General features: G+C 48.1%; 7 protein-coding genes across 7 annotated transcripts; 4 read left to right on the forward strand and 3 right to left on the reverse strand.

Annotated features, from left to right (window-relative positions):
- Positions 1–237: 237 nt before the first annotated feature.
- VFPPC_00512 (cell cycle checkpoint protein RAD17) lies at positions 238–4,801 on the reverse strand (the record flags this gene model as incomplete). The annotated part of the gene is made up of 4 exons (XM_018280518.1): positions 238–2,834; positions 3,553–3,576; positions 3,635–4,267; positions 4,330–4,801. 4 exons carry the CDS (start codon positions 4,799–4,801, stop codon positions 238–240), a joined length of 3,726 nt encoding a protein of 1,241 aa, XP_018148654.1.
- Positions 4,802–6,021: 1,220 nt separating this feature from the next.
- VFPPC_17392 (hypothetical protein) lies at positions 6,022–6,600 on the reverse strand (the record flags this gene model as incomplete). The annotated part of the gene is made up of 2 exons (XM_022429105.1): positions 6,022–6,439; positions 6,482–6,600. 2 exons carry the CDS (start codon positions 6,598–6,600, stop codon positions 6,022–6,024), a joined length of 537 nt encoding a protein of 178 aa, XP_022285878.1.
- A 502-nt stretch (positions 6,601–7,102) lies between these two features.
- Positions 7,103–10,639, forward strand: VFPPC_00514 (SNF2 family helicase; the record flags this gene model as incomplete). The annotated part of the gene is made up of 3 exons (XM_018280519.1): positions 7,103–9,817; positions 9,877–9,968; positions 10,021–10,639. The coding sequence occupies 3 exons, from the start codon at positions 7,103–7,105 to the stop codon at positions 10,637–10,639; spliced, it is 3,426 nt and encodes a 1,141-aa protein (XP_018148657.1).
- Positions 10,640–11,240: 601 nt separating this feature from the next.
- On the forward strand, positions 11,241–11,774 carry VFPPC_00515 (hypothetical protein; the record flags this gene model as incomplete). Its single annotated transcript, XM_018280520.1, has 1 exon — positions 11,241–11,774. The coding sequence occupies one exon, from the start codon at positions 11,241–11,243 to the stop codon at positions 11,772–11,774; it is 534 nt and encodes a 177-aa protein (XP_018148658.1).
- A 1,469-nt stretch (positions 11,775–13,243) lies between these two features.
- VFPPC_00516 (F-box domain-containing protein) lies at positions 13,244–15,484 on the forward strand (the record flags this gene model as incomplete). Its single annotated transcript, XM_018280521.1, has 2 exons — positions 13,244–13,851; positions 13,912–15,484. The coding sequence occupies 2 exons, from the start codon at positions 13,244–13,246 to the stop codon at positions 15,482–15,484; spliced, it is 2,181 nt and encodes a 726-aa protein (XP_018148659.1).
- A 913-nt stretch (positions 15,485–16,397) lies between these two features.
- On the forward strand, positions 16,398–17,330 carry VFPPC_00517 (S-adenosyl-L-methionine-dependent methyltransferase; the record flags this gene model as incomplete). Its single annotated transcript, XM_018280522.1, has 3 exons — positions 16,398–16,526; positions 16,576–16,596; positions 16,647–17,330. The coding sequence occupies 3 exons, from the start codon at positions 16,398–16,400 to the stop codon at positions 17,328–17,330; spliced, it is 834 nt and encodes a 277-aa protein (XP_018148660.1).
- A 983-nt stretch (positions 17,331–18,313) lies between these two features.
- On the reverse strand, positions 18,314–18,736 carry VFPPC_00518 (hypothetical protein; the record flags this gene model as incomplete). Its single annotated transcript, XM_018280523.1, has 1 exon — positions 18,314–18,736. One exon carries the CDS (start codon positions 18,734–18,736, stop codon positions 18,314–18,316), a length of 423 nt encoding a protein of 140 aa, XP_018148661.1.
- Between the last annotated feature and the right edge of the window lie 1,277 nt (positions 18,737–20,013).

Consider the following 20,013-nt stretch of genomic DNA (forward strand, 5'->3'; position numbering starts at 1 on the left):
CGTGACGCTCTACCATATTCGCTAACTGTCATCATATCTTTCAAGTTGGGTGTATTCCATGTGTATCTCCTACAACTATGCACCAACGAGGTAAAGCAACAAAACGTTCCCAGCAAATTACTCACAAGCACTTGTCCATAAATTGTAGCCCATGCTCATCATGCACGCCTGTATCCGCCTTTCAGTATGATGTGTATATAATACAGTGAAACCAAACGCCTTCCTTAACATACTCCTTTAATCTTCAATATCGTCATCACTGAGCACCAACTTCTGTGCCAACATCCCAGACATGGCACCAGCTTTGATTCCCGCGCTCTTCTTACGTGGACTAGCTTCTTCAGAGGGTTTGTCCGTGGCCCAAGCCTCGCCCGATGCTCCGTCATCGTCTACCTCGGACTCTTCCTCCGCCACAGCAGTTACGCCACTAAATGACACCACTTTTTCGAGGTCTTTTAGTCGAATACCTGTCCTGCGGGTTCGTGCTATGTGGGCCATGTACGGCAGTCGATCAAGGAGCAGTTCTCGCTGAGCTGCACTGCCTAATGACAGTAGGGGCGATGGTTCGGAGGTCTCGTCTTTCTGTTCGATTGGTTTTGCCGCCGCCGCACGAGCCTGTTGTTGGCGTTGCATCCAGGAAGAAGACTCTCCGGAGGATTGGGTTCTTAGAAAGGCGCTTGCACCGTCGGTGAGGCTCTTTGTAGGCAATTGTGATTCGCCTCGGAGGATCTTTGATGACCACATGTCGACGATACCTTCGATTTCCTCCTTGGCCCTCCATAGTTTCAGACTCGTCGGGTAGAACATTTTGAACGCGTCGCTGCCTTTTGCCATTGTAGTTGTCTTGCGCTTAACTGGGTTTGGCAATGAAAAGAGCAAGCCTCTGACGGCAACTTGGAATGTCATTTCGTCTTGGCGGAGGAGGTGACTGCTTGAATCTGCACCGCTGAATCTACCAAAACCGCCTCTACCACCGAAGAATACGTCTCGAGAAGGGCAGAGGAGGTCGCTTTCTGAAAGATACTCTATACAGTCGTTGACGTAATCCATGGGCGTTGATAAGTCCATTGGCCCAGTGCTCTCGCATGAGGGAAGGTAATTTTCATGCAAAGCAGAAATAAATGTGTGCGTATCTGTGCCGATTTCGTCGATAAGAGCATCAACGGATACTTGTGACCTCTTGGGGCGAGCATTTTCTGATAAGAATGACGGAAGCTTTTCGACTGTATCGTTTGGCGGCGCAGATTCATCTCGTTTGTTATATACCACTTTACCAACGGCATGAAATATGCCGAGGCTTGCTTCGCGCTGCGATATTAATTCCAAACTTTCTGATTCACCCTTGGTCAAGCTGATTGAGTCTTTTGCACTCTTCTTTAGCTTGGTGAATACGACCTTGGCCCCCCAGTCTGAATCTTGGTCTCCTTTGAGGCACAGAAACTCCAGAGAGGAGACGGCGTTACGAATGTCCCCAATTTCACCCAGCTTCTTAAGCACTTGAGGCCCAGGAGTCCTTCTGCGGCCGGACTTTCTTGCCTCCTTGAGGACGACGAGCTCCAGAGCTTTAGCAAGAATTGACGGCGCAATGGCGTTAAATTCTATCACGCCAACACCCGGATGACGAAGAATTTCTGGCCCTAATAATCGATGGGCTGTAAGACTGTCTGCCGATGCAGATGTTGTGGTCAACAGGGTCTCGGAAATGACTAAAACAATAGGACTAATCTGCTCCTTCTGCTGGGAAATCTTGCCAAATTTGGCCAGTGTCGGTGTATGCGCAGCTAGGTACTGTAGAATCGCACTCTTGAAAGAACTCAGAGCTGATGACGACCTCGAAAACGTATTGGGGAACTCTTCTATGAGAATTATTCGCTTCGCTCTGCTTGAACCTGAACCATTGGAGCTAGTTGGGACCATGCTCGAAGACGATTCTTCCACATCTAGAGTTCCAAACTTGCCGCCACGGCCAAGGAATTCCCCGAACTGTGCAGATGCTGAGACAAATCCTGTTCCTGAAGTCGTCGTTGGATTTTTCCATTCGAGAAGCTCACAGCCCATATCGCTCGCCAAGAGCCGCATTGTGGTTGTTTTGCCGGAGCCCGCTGCTCCTTTGAGAACTAAAACCCGTTGTCGCATGCGACCTGACATGACATCCTCTAACCACCTTCGGACATCTGAAACCTTCTTCTTGTGTACTGCCAATTCGTCCAGATTTCGTGGTCCGAATCGTTCTGACCATGGTCGTAAATCGTCGTCAACACCGGCTGGATTGGCAGGTTTCGGTGGCTTCAGGAATCTCAGACCAGTATTAGACGACTCGCTGGACCCAGTTTCGCCGCCATTTCTCAATCTCTTACGAGCATGTTGACCAACCAAGCTCGAAGAGCTGGCCTTGAACTCTGATATCTCGTCATCTTCGGATATTGGATCGCTAATGGGATCATCGATAGGAGACGGCCGCTTTTCGCCACCGGTTCCAGGTTTGGTAGATCGTTGGGCTTGTTTGGAGAAGAGTGCCTTTAGATCAGCTGTCTTGCCCTTTTCTTCGAGCCGTCCGTTGTCTTTGGACTTGTTTGGGCTGGTGCCGTTGCCATTTTTCTGCGAGCTCCCTCGCCTTGTCTTCTGGGGAGATAAACTTGCAGCTGATCGAGCTGCGGCACCCTTTCCCTTGAGAGGGCTTGGAGAAGCTGTCGGGACTCGGACTTTGGAAGGAGAGCTCGGCGAAGACAGGAGGAAATTAGAGAGCGTGTTGGCTCGCGGCTGCTCGTCTTCGTCGTCTGACGCCTCAACTGGGTTCTGCCTGCGGCGTTTCGCGGGCGGGGCCATCAAAGCGACTGCATATGAAGCATTAGCATATCCGGAGTTCCATGCGGGCTGGGTTCGCAGAATTGGGCTCGGTCGGTCGATGGGTCGGTCAAGAAAGCTGTCAATCGTGGTATTGTCGATGATGGAGGATTAGTGTCAGAGGCGTTGCGCTGCCTAGCTCGTGTTTGGTGGCTTATTTACGGTGTGTGAGATGCCAGTCAACCTGGACCTGGACCATACTTGACATGGACTGACCAGACATGGACGTAATTGGGTCCACTGGAGGTGCAGCTGATGGTTGAAGCTTCAGCTGACAAGGAGCTGTCACAGTGTTGATGTCAAAAACTGACGGGCCTGGGTCGCTACCAGGTCTCTGGAGTCTGGACCCCCCCACACATGCATGCACCCAACGTCGGAACTTTGGCTCAAAAATTCACATGCATCGACACCAGCACATCAGAGTCGCTGAAATCGAGTATTCCCAAAGGCGTCAAGATTTTTCAGACGGGCTTCGCCGTAATTATGCAGAATATTCAACTGTTCCCGATTCAATTTATACGGGAGCATATACATGCAAGAATGTGACAGAATTTCCCACTCAAATCCAACCATACTCATACAAGATCGCGGTCTTCCTCCATATTCTGTCGCCAAGATGTATTCCTTAGAAGGACCAGCCATGGAAATTATCCACAAAGGTTGCAGCTGCCCTGAGATAAAATGCATTGTCATCTCCCCAAAGCCTACCCATATCCCTCATCGCGCGAATAGCTACGACGACTGTTAGCCACATTCTTCCTGAATTATTGAGTAGAGTGAAGTGACCTACCCTTGACATAGTGTGCCTCATTCGAAAAAGCGGAATTTAACGCTTTGTCTTCCACATACTTCCAATCACGGCCCTTCAGATCTTTGTCCATATTTTCGAGGTTTGGACACGGTCGTCCCTTCAGTATAACCACCGCAACGACTAAAAGCCACCACTGCCTAACCAGGCTAATGTGATACCGAGCCGGGAAGACGGGCAAAAGGACTCGCAAGGCGTAGCTGGTCGTCAGAACATGTACGATAAAAAAGTGGTAATTATGAGATTTGGGGTCCACAGAGGTAACAAATAGAGCGACGGCAGCCTTCTGTGATGACTCAAAATCTTTCACTGGGTCGGAAATCTCCCAGGCGTTCCAGTACTCCAAGATCAGATCCTCGTGATCTGTCACCATGGTCTCAAAATCGTCGTAGGCAACGGATTTTGAGAGACTGTTGAATCTTTTATCGTCGGAGAGCTGGACCAGGAGATCTAGTACAGAGTTGGTGCCTTTGGGCGATGGTTTGGTATAAGACGCATCTGCGCTGTACTTGTAAAGAAAGTTATGCTGAACCGAGGCCAGAGTCAGAGCTTCCATTGCGACTTCTTTGCTATCCATTTCATATGCATAGCCAAGCTGAATAAGGGGATGACCAACTAAAATCAAAGTTAGCGATCATAAGTAGGGAAATTTGCAATATTGGCTGTGGTTAACGTACGGCCACAGATCAGTCCATGAACCAAAGGCTTCTCGGACGAGAACAGGAAGTATTCAACGACCTTCTTCCAGTCATAGGCATACTCCATGGCGAGTTTATCTTCGTAAAAGTCAACAAATGCCCTTTGATAGTCCCCATCGCCGAGGTAATCGACCCAGTCATTGTCGATGAGCTCGGCAGGGGACGGCGTCCAAGCCTCCAATTCTTTGACCTGTTCCTCATAGATATCATGCAGCTGATTCGGGGTAGCGCCGAGTATATATGCAGAGCTTAGAATATGGGCATTATGATTGTCAAAACGATTTTGGCTATAGACGACGGAGTAGTTGACGTGGTTGGCCTTGAGTAGGTGCTTGAGTGAACGAGCCCTGCGATCCGGGTTTGTTTCTACATGGTGGACTTCGACGGGAGGCAGATCGATGGCTTTGGTCTTTCCATCACCGCCAAGCACATATGATAGGATTCCAGACATATTGCAAAATTTAGCAGGATCGCATGGTTCCCCAGCAGTAATGTGTTGGGTTGAAGAAGAGAGTTGATGTTGTATAATCGTGAAAGCGTTGAGGCTATTGAGTGGGGATTGTTTGGGTGGGGACCCTTTGAGTACCAGTTTGAGTCGTCATCGGACCAGACATTTTGGCTCCTTCTTCACACCAGACCTTATGGACCAGACATCTTCGCATAACGCTTAACCCCCATCCATTCCCAAGGCGAATCGCTCTCTCAGTGGTGTGTGCCTCTCGCCACAGACGCTTTCGCCGACTGGACGTCCCGGGTGACGGAGTGACAGTTATCTCCAATGTGGAGGTCCGAGCCGACATGACCGCTCTGATGAAGGATGGTCGCGTTTCCGCCTACGCAGAGTTGCTGTCAAACATCAGACAGGTCTCCATTGCCGCCTCTCTGCCGTCGCCTCCAAATGCAAGAACCACGGCAAAGATTCTCGATGATGGTCGGAAATTGTGCATCGAGCACGATGGCATGATGGAGCTCATGGATCTACCAGGAAAGGTGTCACACACCGGACCTTTGGCTGTATCCCAATCCGCCTCGAGTGAGCTGGCTTGGCGATTGCCATTGTCCACAACTGCAACACAAGTGCATCAATTCTCACCTGAGACACAATCTATTCCCTGGTCTGCATCAGACCTCGAGCGTGGATCTGCAGTTTGTTGCAGAAGTTGCAGCTCCATTCTCATTCAGAAAGATGTTATTCAATCATGGAAGGACCTGCCTAGCGAAAATTGGGCTGAGATGATGGAGTTTTGGCACTGCCATAAGCCCCATGATCACAGTGAACATCAAAATGAGAGCTTGGCAAATAAAGGATATGGTGCTAATAGCGCCATTACAGCCCAGCCAGGAATTGGCTTTGTTGACATTACATCATTCATGTTTGACGAAGCCAATTGCCAGAACTTACTTGTAAGTAGATCTTCAGCCAATGCTTTTATTCTCTTCTGTTATTGTCCCATGCTTCGTTCACACGGGGAAATAGAAGGTGGCCAGATCCGCCGTTCAAGGCTGCTCTGTGATATGGTCACCGATACACTTCCCCAATATCATTTTTGTTTCTGCCAGTTGCTCCCAGGAATGACTTACGCCAATGAAACCTCTTCATTTGAGGATGGGTTCACGTGGCCTGGGTTAAATGGCGAGCCTCATAGTACCGTCAATTAATTAGAGTCATGGTTACTTGAAGGGTATAGAGAGGTACATTTTGCTGCGAATATTGATGGCTCTATCAAGACACATGGAAAGCCGTATGCTGACATCTTGCCAGTTTTCAATGACGACTCTAGATAAAGCCACGAGTAGCAGCTCCGAGGCCGTAGCAGATTCCATGCCGCCGAAATTCCTGCACATATTCTGCGGTAAATGCACCGCAGATATTGGGTTGTTCAGCTCGAGGATTGGCTCAATAACCCTATTCAAGTGGCAGGTCACATGTATCACTATTGTGCCAACCAGCAAAGCTCCAAGCGGTCCTGAGTGTCTCGCAGCCACTCTTGTTGCAAATATCTCCAGATCAGGGTGCTCAAAGTCTGTTATATCACCGCATGCCTCTGCCGCGGAACAGGCACATCTAGAGCCCTTGTACTTGTGGGTTCTAAATCCGAATGTTGTCTATACATCTACCTCTATTCCGGGCAAGAGAATTGCAATGAAAGTTCTATACAAGGATATCTCCGTAGAAGAGAGTAACAGACTTTTAGACTCGATAGTCTCAGATGTGCAAGACTTGAATCTTCCCTTGGCCACCATACACATGTCACGCGAAACCCTGCAGCTGAGTAATCGTCTGCTTCCTGGGAAGGAGAGATTCTTTAAGGATTGGCAGGTTGGATTATTGGATCGTTGGGATGAAGATAGATAACAGGAAATGATTATAACCAAATTTTCATAGACCACTGCTGTTCTTGCTGTTGAATTCCTTCCGAGGCCGTCATGCTCATATGTACTGTACGATTAGCACTATCCTCTCCCCACTTTGTTGGCGGACCCTGCACAGTGCGGTTACTTTATGGGCTGTGGGTAACAGGCAACAATAGGCTGCCAGTTTGGTTTCTAAACCTTTCCTCATCATCCGAAGGTCTCACTGAGACCATTATGACTTGCCGCCTTGAACCACGACTTAATCGCGTAATCTCTCTGGATTCGCTCAAGTGACGACCTGTGCATTTCGATTCTTATATTTCCGATAGCCATGATTTCAGCTCTATGATATATTCGGGAACACGGCGTTTGACACATTCCGATCAATGTGAACAAGATGCATCCCCAACGGGGTGACTACATCCTCGCTGGATGCCTAGGAGTTTCCTTCGATGAATCCAACATTACAAGAGACGCATGGGATGCCATAGGTCCAAAGACATGGAAATCCTTTTGCCGAAAACACCCCTTGGACCGCTGTTCTGACAGTCCAACTCAACATGAAGACGACTCCGTATCAGCCGACGTTCAAGAGCATCTTATTCGGCTTCAAAGATTTCATTTAGCCTTTATTCTTTTCAAAGAACGCTGGGCAGACCTCGAATTTTGTGTGAATGAAGATGGATCACACGGTATTCTACGAGTGTATTTGCTACCTGACGACGCTTACCGAGGTGTGATCGACAGAACCAATATAGGCCTTAGAAAGGCTCGGCACCGTCTTCTTCATTTGCTAGATTATTCGAAAAGCGCTTGGAAGGCAAAATCTGCCGCATTTGCCGATATTTTGAATCCTCTGAGAGACGAACGCGCATCTGGGGATGGAAAGGAATCATTACTGGAGGTGTTCAACAACATCCCATCACCTAGCCCCGAAATTGGCCAAGTCAGCGACGTATACTCTCAGGATGCAATGAATGATGTTTTGGGAAGCAGTGTACCGGGACTCATCACAGAATTATACCCTTACCAACGGCGGTCCATTGCTGTAATGGTGCAGAAAGAAGCAGAGCCTGGCAAGGTTGCTGACCCCCGATTGGTTGCCATGAATGGCCAAGATGGCACACAATGGTATGCTGATCCAGTGGTTGGAACTATTCTGAAAGAACCGCGATATTACGATGGTATACCTGGGGGAATCTTGGCGGAAGAAATGGGTGCTGGCAAAACCATCATTTGCCTGGCCCTTATTCTTGCAACCAAAAATCTGCCAACACGCCCTCCAGAACTCTACAGAGGCAGTCATCTCCCGAAACGGCGCAAGATGGTGTCGCTTGCCGACATGGCAGCGTCTTGCGCTACGCGCAACGCCGTTCCGTGGAAATCCTATTTTGAGACTTGGAGGCGCCAGATCGGGTATGAATTTGATAGATGCGAAGCCGCCCTTAAACGAAACCGAGGATATTACTTTCGTCCTCCGCCAAAACTGCGCCGTACAGGTCGACATCCTGTACGTGACTTGACGCCTACCAAGATCTATCTAAGTGACGCAACTGTTGTGATTGTTCCGAACAACTTGCTTTCCCAATGGAAGCAGGAAATAGCAAAGCACACTACCGGGTTGCGGGTCTCAATTGTTGCAAAGAATGAAAAGGTCCCATGCCTAATAGATTTACTGGATCTTGATATTCTGCTATTTTCTCAATCGCGATTTGAGCAGCTGGTAAAGCAAAATGGGGGATATGACGATGCGGCTCTCTCTGTTGTTCATTTCAAGCGATGTATTGTTGATGAAGGTCACAAACTGGGCAACTCCAAAATCGGCCGAAAAAGCAATTTACTGATTGGCCTTGACGGCATGAACTTTTCTTCAAGATGGATTGTTACTGGAACGCCTTCCCATGGTCTTTTCGGGGTGGATAACCGAACGACGACTGGTGGATTGACTTCGGTCACAGAGAAGCAGACCCTAGAGACATCTGTCGAGATGGAGAAAAAAGATCTTGAGCGCCTCGGCTCTATAACCTCCTTGTACCTGAAATCGAGACCCTGGGCAAACACAGCGACGGAAAACGAAGATACTCGCTCTGATTGGGGGACATATCTGCTCCTACCGCGACACAACAGAAACAGCCACGGTCGGTGGGACTGTTTAAAGGCGACCCTGAATTCATTAATCATCAGGCATAGACTTTCTGAAGTTGGGGATCTGCTGCCGCCCGTGAATGAGAAGATAATTGTGCTGGAAGGCTCATTTCAAGATCGGCTGTCATTGAATTTGTTTGCGATGATGATCATCTTCAATTCCGTACAGTCGCAGCGAACTGACCTGGACTATTTCTTTCATCCACGGCAACGCAAAAGTCTATTGGAAATCGTATACAACTTAAAGCAGTCGAGCTTCTTTGGAGGATCCTTCTTTACTTCGGGAGAGATTGAAAAGTCCGTCGAGACTGCTGAAAAGTTTTTGGAAGAAGGGAAGGTGTTGATCAGTGATGAAGATAGATGTCACTTGCAACAAGCTATCAAGTTAGGTAAAATTGCTATGGATGACAAGCTCAGGAATCTCAGTAACCGCTATCACGAAATGCCGGTTTGGGTCCATGGACCACTGGGAAATGCAGGCTATGCCTGGTCTCTGGATGGCGAGGGGGGCGACACCATATGCACTTCGGCGAGTATGCTTCTTTCTCTGCAAAGATTGCTTGCCAAGAATGCCCATGACCCAGAGTCGCTGAATTCTTTACTGAATGGTGGCCTCATCCAGGAAGGATTAGTTGAGAGGGGCAAAATTTTGGCAGCACAAACATCTGACAAAGCTTCTGACGGTAAAGAGAAAAAGAAATCGACTACCTTGGCGGGAAATACTAAGCTTGGTGAGGATATTCGACGACGCAAGGTTCGATCCCAGGCAGTGGCAGTGACCCCAATCGAAGCATTTCCGACAACGGCACTGCCGCCAGCCTTACAGCATACCAACTTAGTATCAACTGTATCGGCCAAGCTGTCGTACTTGATCGATAGCGTGGTACAGCACCAGGCCGACGAGAAAATCATAATATTCTATGAGAACGAGAACGTTGCGTTTTATCTAGCAAGTGTACTGGATGTGGTATGTACTCAACATATGTGCCTGTCTCGATTGAAACGTTGCGTTCTAACAAGCTCCAGCTTCAAATTCAGCATTTGATTTATGCCAAGACTTTGACGACGGAGCGAAAATCACAATACGTGAATACCTTCCATCACAACCCTGTGTTTAGGTAAGCTGCTACATACGGCTTGTTGCTGTTCTTGCTAACGGTGGCTTTGAAGAGTTCTACTTATGGACCTCTCTCAAGCTGCATTTGGATTAGACATGCGCGCCGCCTCACGCATCTACTTTATCAATCCAGTTCTCAATCCGCAAGTCGAAGCACAAGCAATTGGAAGAGTCCGCCGCATTAGCCAGCAAAAGCCTGTGTCTGTGGAGACTCTGGTTTTGAAAGACAGCATCGATGAAGTGATTTTGGAGCGAAAGCAACATATGACGCAAGCTGAGCATCGCCAAATGAAGTCTATCCTCGACGTACGGCCGATATATAACTGGATCAAGAATGCAGAGGTGCAGGATTTGTCACCTTCAAATCTCGATACTGCCTCTCAGATGGTGCCATTACTGGTGCCGCAGCCTGTGTTTGGTGGAGGTTTTGGGATAGAACACCATCCTGACCATGGCCTTGTTATTGGGGAGTCGCCGATGAAAACAAAAACAAACATAGTTGACTTTGAACAGCGTACTCTGTCAATTACTCCCATCAAGCGCAAATACGGCGTCGAGCCAGGGCCTGAGCCAACGCAAGGTGAGACCGAAAAAGTGTTAGACAGACATGAACTTCCGACACATGCAGTTCGTCGAGTCCGGTTCGCATCTGCCTCAGATGCAGAGGGCTGAGAAAGCTGCACTAGCAACGCGGGTATTTAGTTTAAGAATCACGAGAAGTGTTGAGCCTATCTCTACATGTATTTTAGCTTCATTTGTGACACATCTGGGAGTTGAACAATGCTGTTGTGTTCCCTCGGCAGTGCAAATAGAATGAATGACTGGATATTGGTGGTAAACACTGGTTGGGCGCTAATGCAAACTACTCAGGTTCTCACGCACGCTCCAGTAAGGCAAGGACAACAACAAATTTCATCAGACACAACTTCAAGGCTAATTAGCTGTTGATTTGGACGAAACAGTATCAGTGTTACTGATGCCTGTGATTCTCCGCCCGGCCACGTGGTGGACAGCTTATTGTTGACGGCACCATACAGACGCAAATAACGTCAACCGCGCAGCTCCCAGGCGACGATTGCAATTTGTTTGACCATCCGGTTGAAGTTTCTATTGTAAAGTTGCACCATCATACTCAGCCCAAGTGGTGTGGTAGTTAGGCACTGGGACTATCCGCACGCTCATACCACCATATCTTATCAATATTTGCAAGTTTGCAGACTCATAATTGCTTAACCAATACCAAATTCGACACAGTGGCCGGAAATTTCTGAAAATGGGTTGCGAACAGGTTTTAGGCGGGAGAACCCTACGAGGAATCTTTGCAGACGATTTTGCCTGCACCAGTAAGGAAGTCTGGTACCAGCACTATACACCAGCTGATCATTGTCGACGGGAGGGAGAGGGAGCCAGAAACAATATTCGAGAACGAAAACGGCTAAACCAAGTTGCCAATGGGTTTCTGGGTCGACAAGAGAGTATCAGTGCGTTTGCTCAAGCCGCCCTTGGTTTCGTGGTTCATCGAGAGGCCGTTGCCACAAGCACGTTTCTCCCTTTATCAACGGTAGAACTGCCCTGCATGGCGATGTTGAGTGACCTTGTCTTGTTCGACCCTTCGATTGATGTGCTTAGTGCACACACCATTCGATATAGCTATTTCGATACCACCACATTTTGTGCTTGCCAACTGGTTGGGTTTTTGATATGTGCGCATACATCCATTACCAATATGAACGACGTGGGGCTGATGAGGCAATCTTGCCAGGAGCATTGGCAATGTGCATTCCTGGTCCCATCGCCCGTGCGTTAGGCTGGTCCAGCCATGATCCACTGGTGATGGTCAAGGGGTTCAAGAAGAAGCAGTATCAAAAGGGGACTGGTATGGATGGGGATCAATTGGCAATTATCGGAGGCGGTACGGGAGTACCATACATGCGGAATTCGGCGGCAAACCATTTTCCCCACCTGCATGTCGAAAAGACAGACCTGCCGTGGCCAGTAACCACAGGGTTCCCAGTCTGGTTCCTGGTTTTGAGCTGGCGCCAAGATGTAAAGCTAACGGAGATGAGTCGTTTGTCTTGCAAATCACCATGGGTGACCTGCAGCCAGCCCGGTAAAGACGGTCACCGAAATCAACACCAAATGTCCATCAAGATGATCAGCGGATATCAGAATACTAGGGAACCCGAGCCGGTCCACTAATCGAGCAGATGGATCAAACAGACGAGCATGTCCCCTTTCCCGCCTGGCTCGGATGCTCAACAAAAACCCATGACACCTCGTTATGCCATACGACTAAATGCAATGCACAGCCAACTCAATCCTACCGCACAATACACAGTCAGGCTCGTGCTCGGGGAATATTTGCTGGGCTGCGGTGCAGGGGTCAATGGTTCACTTAATTTTCGAAGCTCATCTCATTCACAACGGAAAAGATCCAACAATCAACAAATCCAGCTCGAGCCAGACCTGGCTTGACAACTAGCTCGAATTAGTGCTATGTCTCTCGTCCGAACCCACCCTTCGTCTTGGCGGGCTCTGCACAATGACAGCACAATTTCCTTTTTCTGTCAAAGTATGTTGGTGGGTTTGATTAATGCCCACAGTTTTAGGTCCCCTGAACGGCCGTTTGAGCCCCCGTCGTTGAGAATTCGGCCGGGACTGGACCACCAGGTGCAATGTTGCACCAGCAGACTGCCAGCGATTGCAGGTTGCATACGTCAAGTTGCCAAGGGGCTTTGATGTGATCGTGGAGGAGAAACCCATAATGCCCATAATGCCCAGGATGCCCAGGATGCCCAGGATGCCCAGGATGTCCACGGCATATCCCCAGTCAAAATGGTATGCCGAGTCTCAGCAAAAGACCCAATTGACCTGTCGCTCTTCATCTAGAACAGGGGTTGTCTCGTTTTTGTTGCAGGCACCAGCAGTAGTGGGCGAAGGCGTCCAAGCCATGGAGCACGTTGCCCTCAGCTGGAATTCGGTTTTAATATTATAGCTCATCAATATCTGTGCCGCTTTCCCTTTGGGTCCGATCTCGTTTCGTTTCGTTTCGTTTCCGAATCTTTAACCGCTCTCTCATTTCGACACCAATCCTAGAGCTTTATTTTCTCAATTTCTTCTTTGCTTCTGTTAGGAACAAACGGATGAACGGCCACTCCACTAAGCGAGTACTGAAATAGAGCTTCCAGAAGCCACCTCAATTTAAACAGACCAACAACACGATTCCGGAGAACCATCATGTCAAATTAAGAACTTTTTTCAAATACCAAGAGCAGAATGAGCCCGACTATGACAATGCGGCCCGTGCATCCTGCCGCCTTCGAGAGGATGCCAGACTTATACTCAATCCCCGAAGACGCCAACGCCGCCATCGACAACAACAGACAGCCACGATCTCTTACCCGACCTTCGACCGCAGGGGCAGCGGATGCCTCCCCATATCCTATGTATCCTGGACTACAAACACCAAACATGGACCGCACAAGATCAATGGAAGCAACCCCGACGTTGAACCGACCTCGAAAGCTCTCTGGAACGGCAGACCACTCACTTCCAGGCGTTCGATCACAGGGGCCCGTGGGCTTGAGGACAAGAAGTCCGTCATGGGGAGGCGGACTCAGCTACGATCAAGTCGATCCACTAAGCTGGAGGTCAAACACTTTGCAATCCCAGACACACATGTCTCTTAGAAAGCAAAAAAGCAGAGCTGGGCTGGGTAACTTGTTTAACTCGTTGCCTGGAGAGGTTTTAGATGTCATTCTCGAAAAGCTACAGGAACTTCACCTTAACAAGGAGAGTGAAAGCTGCGCTACATGCTGGATGAGAGATGTTTGCAACATTGCGGTTTGCTCACAAAAGTGGTCGAAAGCTGCACGGCTGGCACTGTAAGATACTAGATCTCGGCAGACCTTTGCCTTTGAAGGGGAAAGCTAACCATGAGACAGATATCAAGACATTCAATTAGTCGGACCGGATTCCGTTGCTCATAAGAAGAGATTCAAGATATCACAAGGTAGTCGTATGTTGCTGTTGCGCCGCACTCTGAGAGCAAACTCAGAACTTGCATCGATAGTTCGCACACTCAAGGTTCCAGCGCCTGAAGCCCTGGTCGGTCTATCCAATGCCAAGTGCTCGGCCGTCGTTGAGCAATATGAGAACAATGTTGCGGCACTGATTATGGCATGCCCTAATCTAGAGAGGCTGTCGGGACCCATGTTTGCATACGACCATTCTTTCAAGAGAATGTTTCATGCTCTATCCACGAGAACAAACTTGAGAGATATGAACTGGCTTATTGAATCGACTGGTTTAACAATACACCAGGCGAACACAACTTCGGCGTCGAAGAACTGCACTCCGGTGACCAACAGCGAACTCCAAGCCCATCAGGAGATTGCCTTCCTAGAGCAACATCGATGCTGGACAAAATTAACCAGTCTATCCGTGCAGTGTTTGCCGAATGCGACGCTCGCACCCGAGACGTTGCTTGCTAGAACTCTTACAGTTCTCCCCTCCCTTCAACACTTACACCTTTGCAACTTGCCACCGAATGCGTTCAACGACTCCAATCTCTTATCCCTTCCCTCTCTGACAAGTCTGACTCTCTCCAATATCCGCGGTATTTCGTCAAAAGGGCTTTCATCCTTTGCCACGCGCCCAAACAGCCAATCTCTTCGACGGCTTGTTCTACGTCACACACCACTGACCTCCTTGCCCACCCTGGCTCGTATCTTCTCCAACTTGCCGTCTCTATCGAATTTTTCACTAGTACAATCGTTCCCTCCATTGATGCCAGAGTCGGATTCGTTTATTCTTTGGATGATGCCCTATTTGGCGTCAACTACTTTGAAGAAGCTGCATTGGGATATTACTAGCCACCCCGATAGTGTTAATGCAGCCGATGATATCCTCGCAAGAAGCATTGAAGCTGGCGGATTTCCATTGTTAAAAACACTACGAACACCAAACGACCCGGATGGTGTATTTCAACAACTATGTCGGCCCGTGGAGAGAATTGACCTTGCGACTGATCGATTCCGAAGCATGTCTGTTTCTGAATTCGGAAGCGTGCCCAGCTCGCCAACAAAACACCTCGCAAAATCGCCCACGACGAGCTCCTTGCCTTCCATCATGCCCGCCAGCCCCTACACCAACCTGGTCATCGCACGCTTGGCAGCGCAGGCACGACTGGATCGGTCAAGAGACTCTCACGTTTTTCAAGTGAATGTCACTGACGAAGGGGGTGATCTTGTGGAAACTTTTGGACTGGCAGGCTATATTGGCACGGTGGGCAGCGAAATCGACTACTACCTCTTCCCCGATGAGGGATCAACAGACGAAAAAGGCGGTCTTGTTGATTTGCCAGATCTATGTGCAGATTCCGGCGAATCTATTATTGCCGGTAGCAAAGGGTGCAGCGGAAGCTGGAACTGGAGAGAAGGCGTCCTCGCTGATAAGAGAGAAAAGGAGACATGGTGGCACACCGAAAGAGGACGGTGGCAGAGAGTCGGGCTTTGATTTTACACAGAATGACAACTACGAACTTTTCTAATGAAGGATTTTACAAAAGGCAACAGTATTATACCCTTTGCAGTCATTTTCTTTTCAATTTCTTTCTTGTTTTAGTCCTCTCGATATCCCATTTGTAATTATTTAGAGTTTGGAAAAATGAGGAGTCGGGGAGTTGATACGTGGTGTTGCTCCTACGTGGTCAGTATTGGAAATGGGGGTTTTCTGGACGCTGTGGATGATGATGCGAATGCGAATATCGGGGTATAACTAAGTCACTGTTCTGCATGCCTAGACAATACCTTTAAGTGAGTGATGAAGTTTGTGAATCGGGTTGACGGTTCTTATCAAGACTGTTATGACAAAGGACCGCTCTATCTGTAGAACTTCTTTGTGCGTTAGGAAGTTTACAAGAATCGCGTACAAGTTTCACATAAAACTTGATGTTAAGCAACACACTCGTGAAAGAGGTAACAAGTCGATAAGGCAAAGTAGCGTTGAGTCGGGCAAAGTCCAATTGACTCCTAACTGACAAACTTAGTCGTAGTCAACTTGAAGCCATCGCATAGCCTTGCGTCGGCATTCTATTTTGGGGTCGCATCACAATTAGCCAACATGATTAGCTTCATGTGTGATTGATAGTAAACATACTACAGTCAAGTGCTAGCTACTTAGTGTCGATGTAAGCTTGGGTTGGGTAGCATTGAAGCCTTTCAGCCGCAACGTTGTGGCCTAGCCTAGTGAAACCGGACAAATCTAGTCTCTCGAACAACTATATTATGCTCGAGTTGGCCATCTTCAGCATTTGTTGCTCTTTTCAGGTTTCTCGTCTTTTTCAAACATTTCAATTGCTGTTCGTTGATTCACAGTACAAATATCCACAAGTTCTACGTACTGCATTGTTCTGAACCAGTTTGCAACAATGGCCGTTCAAACTAAGCCCGCAGCAGAGAAACCGCACGAGGTGTTCGATCTAGACGCAGGCTGGAAGCTTCTACAGGAATACAGCAGAATACCAGTTCAAGATATGTACAATCACGCCGAGAATATTGTAAGTGACTCCTCTCCATCACCAACACCCGAAGCTAATATGATGTTAGATGGAAAAGGCACTGCAAGTTGTAAGCACAAAGTCCATTTCATTCCATCAATAACGTACTAACACACCCAGGCACCATATCCATGCATCAGACGCTTCCGATTCCTTGACCTCGTCATGGTCACTACAGATGTATACCCCCTCATCATCAAGCGCCTGAAGCAAGGCGAAACGTTCCTAGATCTAGCATGCTGCCTTGGCCAAGAAATCCGCCAACTCGTCCATGACGGTGCACCGTCTGAAAATACCTACGGCTCAGACCTCTACGATGGCTTCTTCCCACTCAGCTATGAGCTCTTCCAGGATAAGAGTAGCCTGAAAACAACGTTTGTAGCAGCGGACATCTTTGACGATGCTTCGCCACTGATGGGCCTGGCTGGTAAAATGAACATTATTTATGTGGGGGACTTTTTTCACCTGTTCAATCTTGAAGATCAGGAGAAGATTGCAGAGCGGATTGTTCAGTTACTGGTTGCGATGCCTGGGTCGTTGGTTGTAGGACGGCATTCGGGAGATGGGATTGCAGGTGAGTATTCACGGGTTAGGGATGGGAGTGGGCGAAAGCACTTTCAGCATAATCCACACAGTTGGAAAGAGTTGTGGGATCGAGTTGGTGAAAGGACGGGGAGTTCGTGGCTTGTGAATGTTGAGTTGGTGACCGAGTTCAAGTTTCGTTCGGTGGATGAGGAAGTGTCGAACGAGTTTCAGAGGCTGCAAGGTGCAAAGGGGTTGATGTACACTATTGAGAGGAGGTGATTTGGTTCAACTACTTGTGAATAATTTGAAGAAAGAAAGACTCTATTGACGGCTATAAAACGGTAGTCTAAAACGTGTGTTGCTGTTTTGAGATGTGACGAAATCATCGGTTTCCACAACAGCCAGCACGTTGTGCTTGTGGTAAGTGTCAGAGATAATGGCGTTATGGCATGCTTCTCCGAGTACTCACAGACCCCTTAGATTGATCTCTACCTCTTGGACTCCTATCATCCTTGCGATGACCCCGATTCTGCACGTTCTCATGGTCATTCTCCGTTCGGTGCAGTTCACATTTCCCCATTGGAAGAGGGTGGCTTCGTCGAACCTGTACCTTTTGAATCCGATGTCCTCTGCTCTTCAATAAGCTAGATATACGGGTTTTTCTTGGCCCTGCCGCCTGGATTGCCCTGCCAGTACCACAAAGTACGATCGGCATCTCTTTCGAAAACACAGGACTGCGCATCTCAGTTTTGTCCGAGGCCAGGGTGATACATTTTTCGCACTTATAGGGCTTGATCTCTACAGTACACATACTTGTCTTAGGTAGTATACTCAAGAGCTCGTTTATCGGAATACTGTGAGTTGGCGGCTTTCTGTGAGGGTGAGGAAGACGATGTTAAAGTTAAAGTTGATGGAGTTGGTGTCAGTGGTTTAGTCTGAGGTAGAATATCACCTCTCTGATGATGAGATTGCACTAGGTATTTATACTACTTTGAAGTCGCTACTTCACGGCCGCCTTATTTGGCGTTTCCAACTGTTCATTCTTACAAGGTGTTCCAAAGTGTATGTACAACTTGTCCAAAGAATGCTGCTTCTTTCATCACCTTTTCTCTGTGGAGATAGTTTAACCATATCATCAGTGAACGAACACAAGACAGCAGAGAATCGATTGGTAAACATGATATCCCGAAACATATAGTGCTGTTCAACATAGACTCCATGACCTTTCATCCACCAGCAGTCTGTCATTCAGCCGAGTACACTCAGACCTTGATGCATCTCCCATTGACTCTAGGTCTGAGACGGCCGAAATCAAATGTTGGACGACGCCCAGAAATCTCCCGAGTCCCCTCATTCTCCCCACGACACTCCTTCTCCTTTTCCTGCATCTCTTCCCCTTCAAGAAACTGGTTCCCTTCGTAAAGCTCATTCTCCCCGTGAAACTCGCTCTTCAGACGCCGGTCTTCCTCCTCACGGCGCTCGTCTTCCCTCGCAACTCGCTCGATGTGCTGCATATCGTTCTCCAGCTTACATTCGGGACACAAATCCGTAAGAAGCGGCAGGAAATTTTCGTAAATTACGGCTGTAGGCGGATGATTGGCCGCTTCCAGTAGATCGCGAATATAGGCGTATGGCTTTTGCCGCGTCTGAATCCCTTCACCCACTACGCAGAGTGCCGGCGGCATGGCTTTCCAGAATTCTTCTCCGCATTTCCCGCAGGCGCAGCGCCTGAGCCATTCGTAACACATGTCGAGTCTGTTGGATTGGGAGGCTCACGGGACGCTGACGGGAAGCGCAAGTGTGTGATTTCAAGCTTGCAAGTTTCCGTAGGGTCAAGTATCGGGCTATGGATGGAAAAGAATGGAGGATTTATATATTCACAAAGGCGTTGCGGACTAGCGGCAGGTTTTATTTCAGCAAGTGTCCATATTTACAAACGTTGAATAATGCTCAGCTTGTTCACGAAGAGATTCTGCTTCTTTCACAATCTCTTCCCTTTTATAAAAGTACCACAAAAGTGTTCTATTCAAAGGTTGCTATTGAGTTCTCAAAATCTACGACCTGCTAACCAAGGCCAGCTATCTCCTATTTCTTCCCGAACCAGTAATATTTTGCCTATGCTGCGAGCATGCCGTACACATCCCGTATACAACACCCTGAGTTGTATCGCCAACCCTGTGATGCAGCTCTTGGAAATTCATAGCTCCACTGGCACGAATCCTGTCAAAAACCGCTCTGCTAGCCTCACACTCAGGAGCATATATTGCCATAATCGCTATGCCCCAGGTACAAAGTTTGAAGCGCTCCAGCTTCTCTTCATTGTGGCCGCAGTAGTTGCATATATATTTTATAAAGACTTCCGTACACATTTTGGTTTGGCTGTGTTTGTACTGTTTTCTTGGAGTTGTGATGGAGGTGGTTCGTGGCTGGGATCAATGAAGAAGAGTTGCGGGCGTTGACGAGTCTTGAAGATTTTGTTTGCTTCGGTTGTTTGGTAAAATGGAATTTGGAAACTCTGGACATTATATAGATGTCGTGACCTGTTCGGTGTGATATGTTTGTGTTGGTATACTGGTTCACTGCAACATCAGGTCAATCGGCGCGTGATAGTGAGCCAAGTGAATAAGACCAGCGGCCCGAATCTGTGAACCAGAGTATAATGTTGAACAGGAATATATACACATAACCCTCAACAGACAGCTGCTGAATAGTTAGTTTTTCCTGGGCCGGCCACTGTCCACAAGGGGCGAACTCCTAGGTTGGCAACCTTTCATGTGTATAGGTTCCGACGTATTCATCTGAATAACTACCCAACGGCCATGTCAAATTTCTGTTCATAAAAGGCACCTTTATTCCGAGCAACAACAGTGAATAAATACCACCTATTTACACCTTGTTTGCTCGTACCATCATCACGAGATCTATTTCGTCTCAAGCGCCCTGAATGTCCAACAAATGTCCA

Source organism: Pochonia chlamydosporia, chromosome 1 (genome assembly GCF_001653235.2).
Source record: "Pochonia chlamydosporia 170 chromosome 1, whole genome shotgun sequence".
Taxonomy (NCBI): domain Eukaryota; kingdom Fungi; phylum Ascomycota; class Sordariomycetes; order Hypocreales; family Clavicipitaceae; genus Pochonia; species Pochonia chlamydosporia.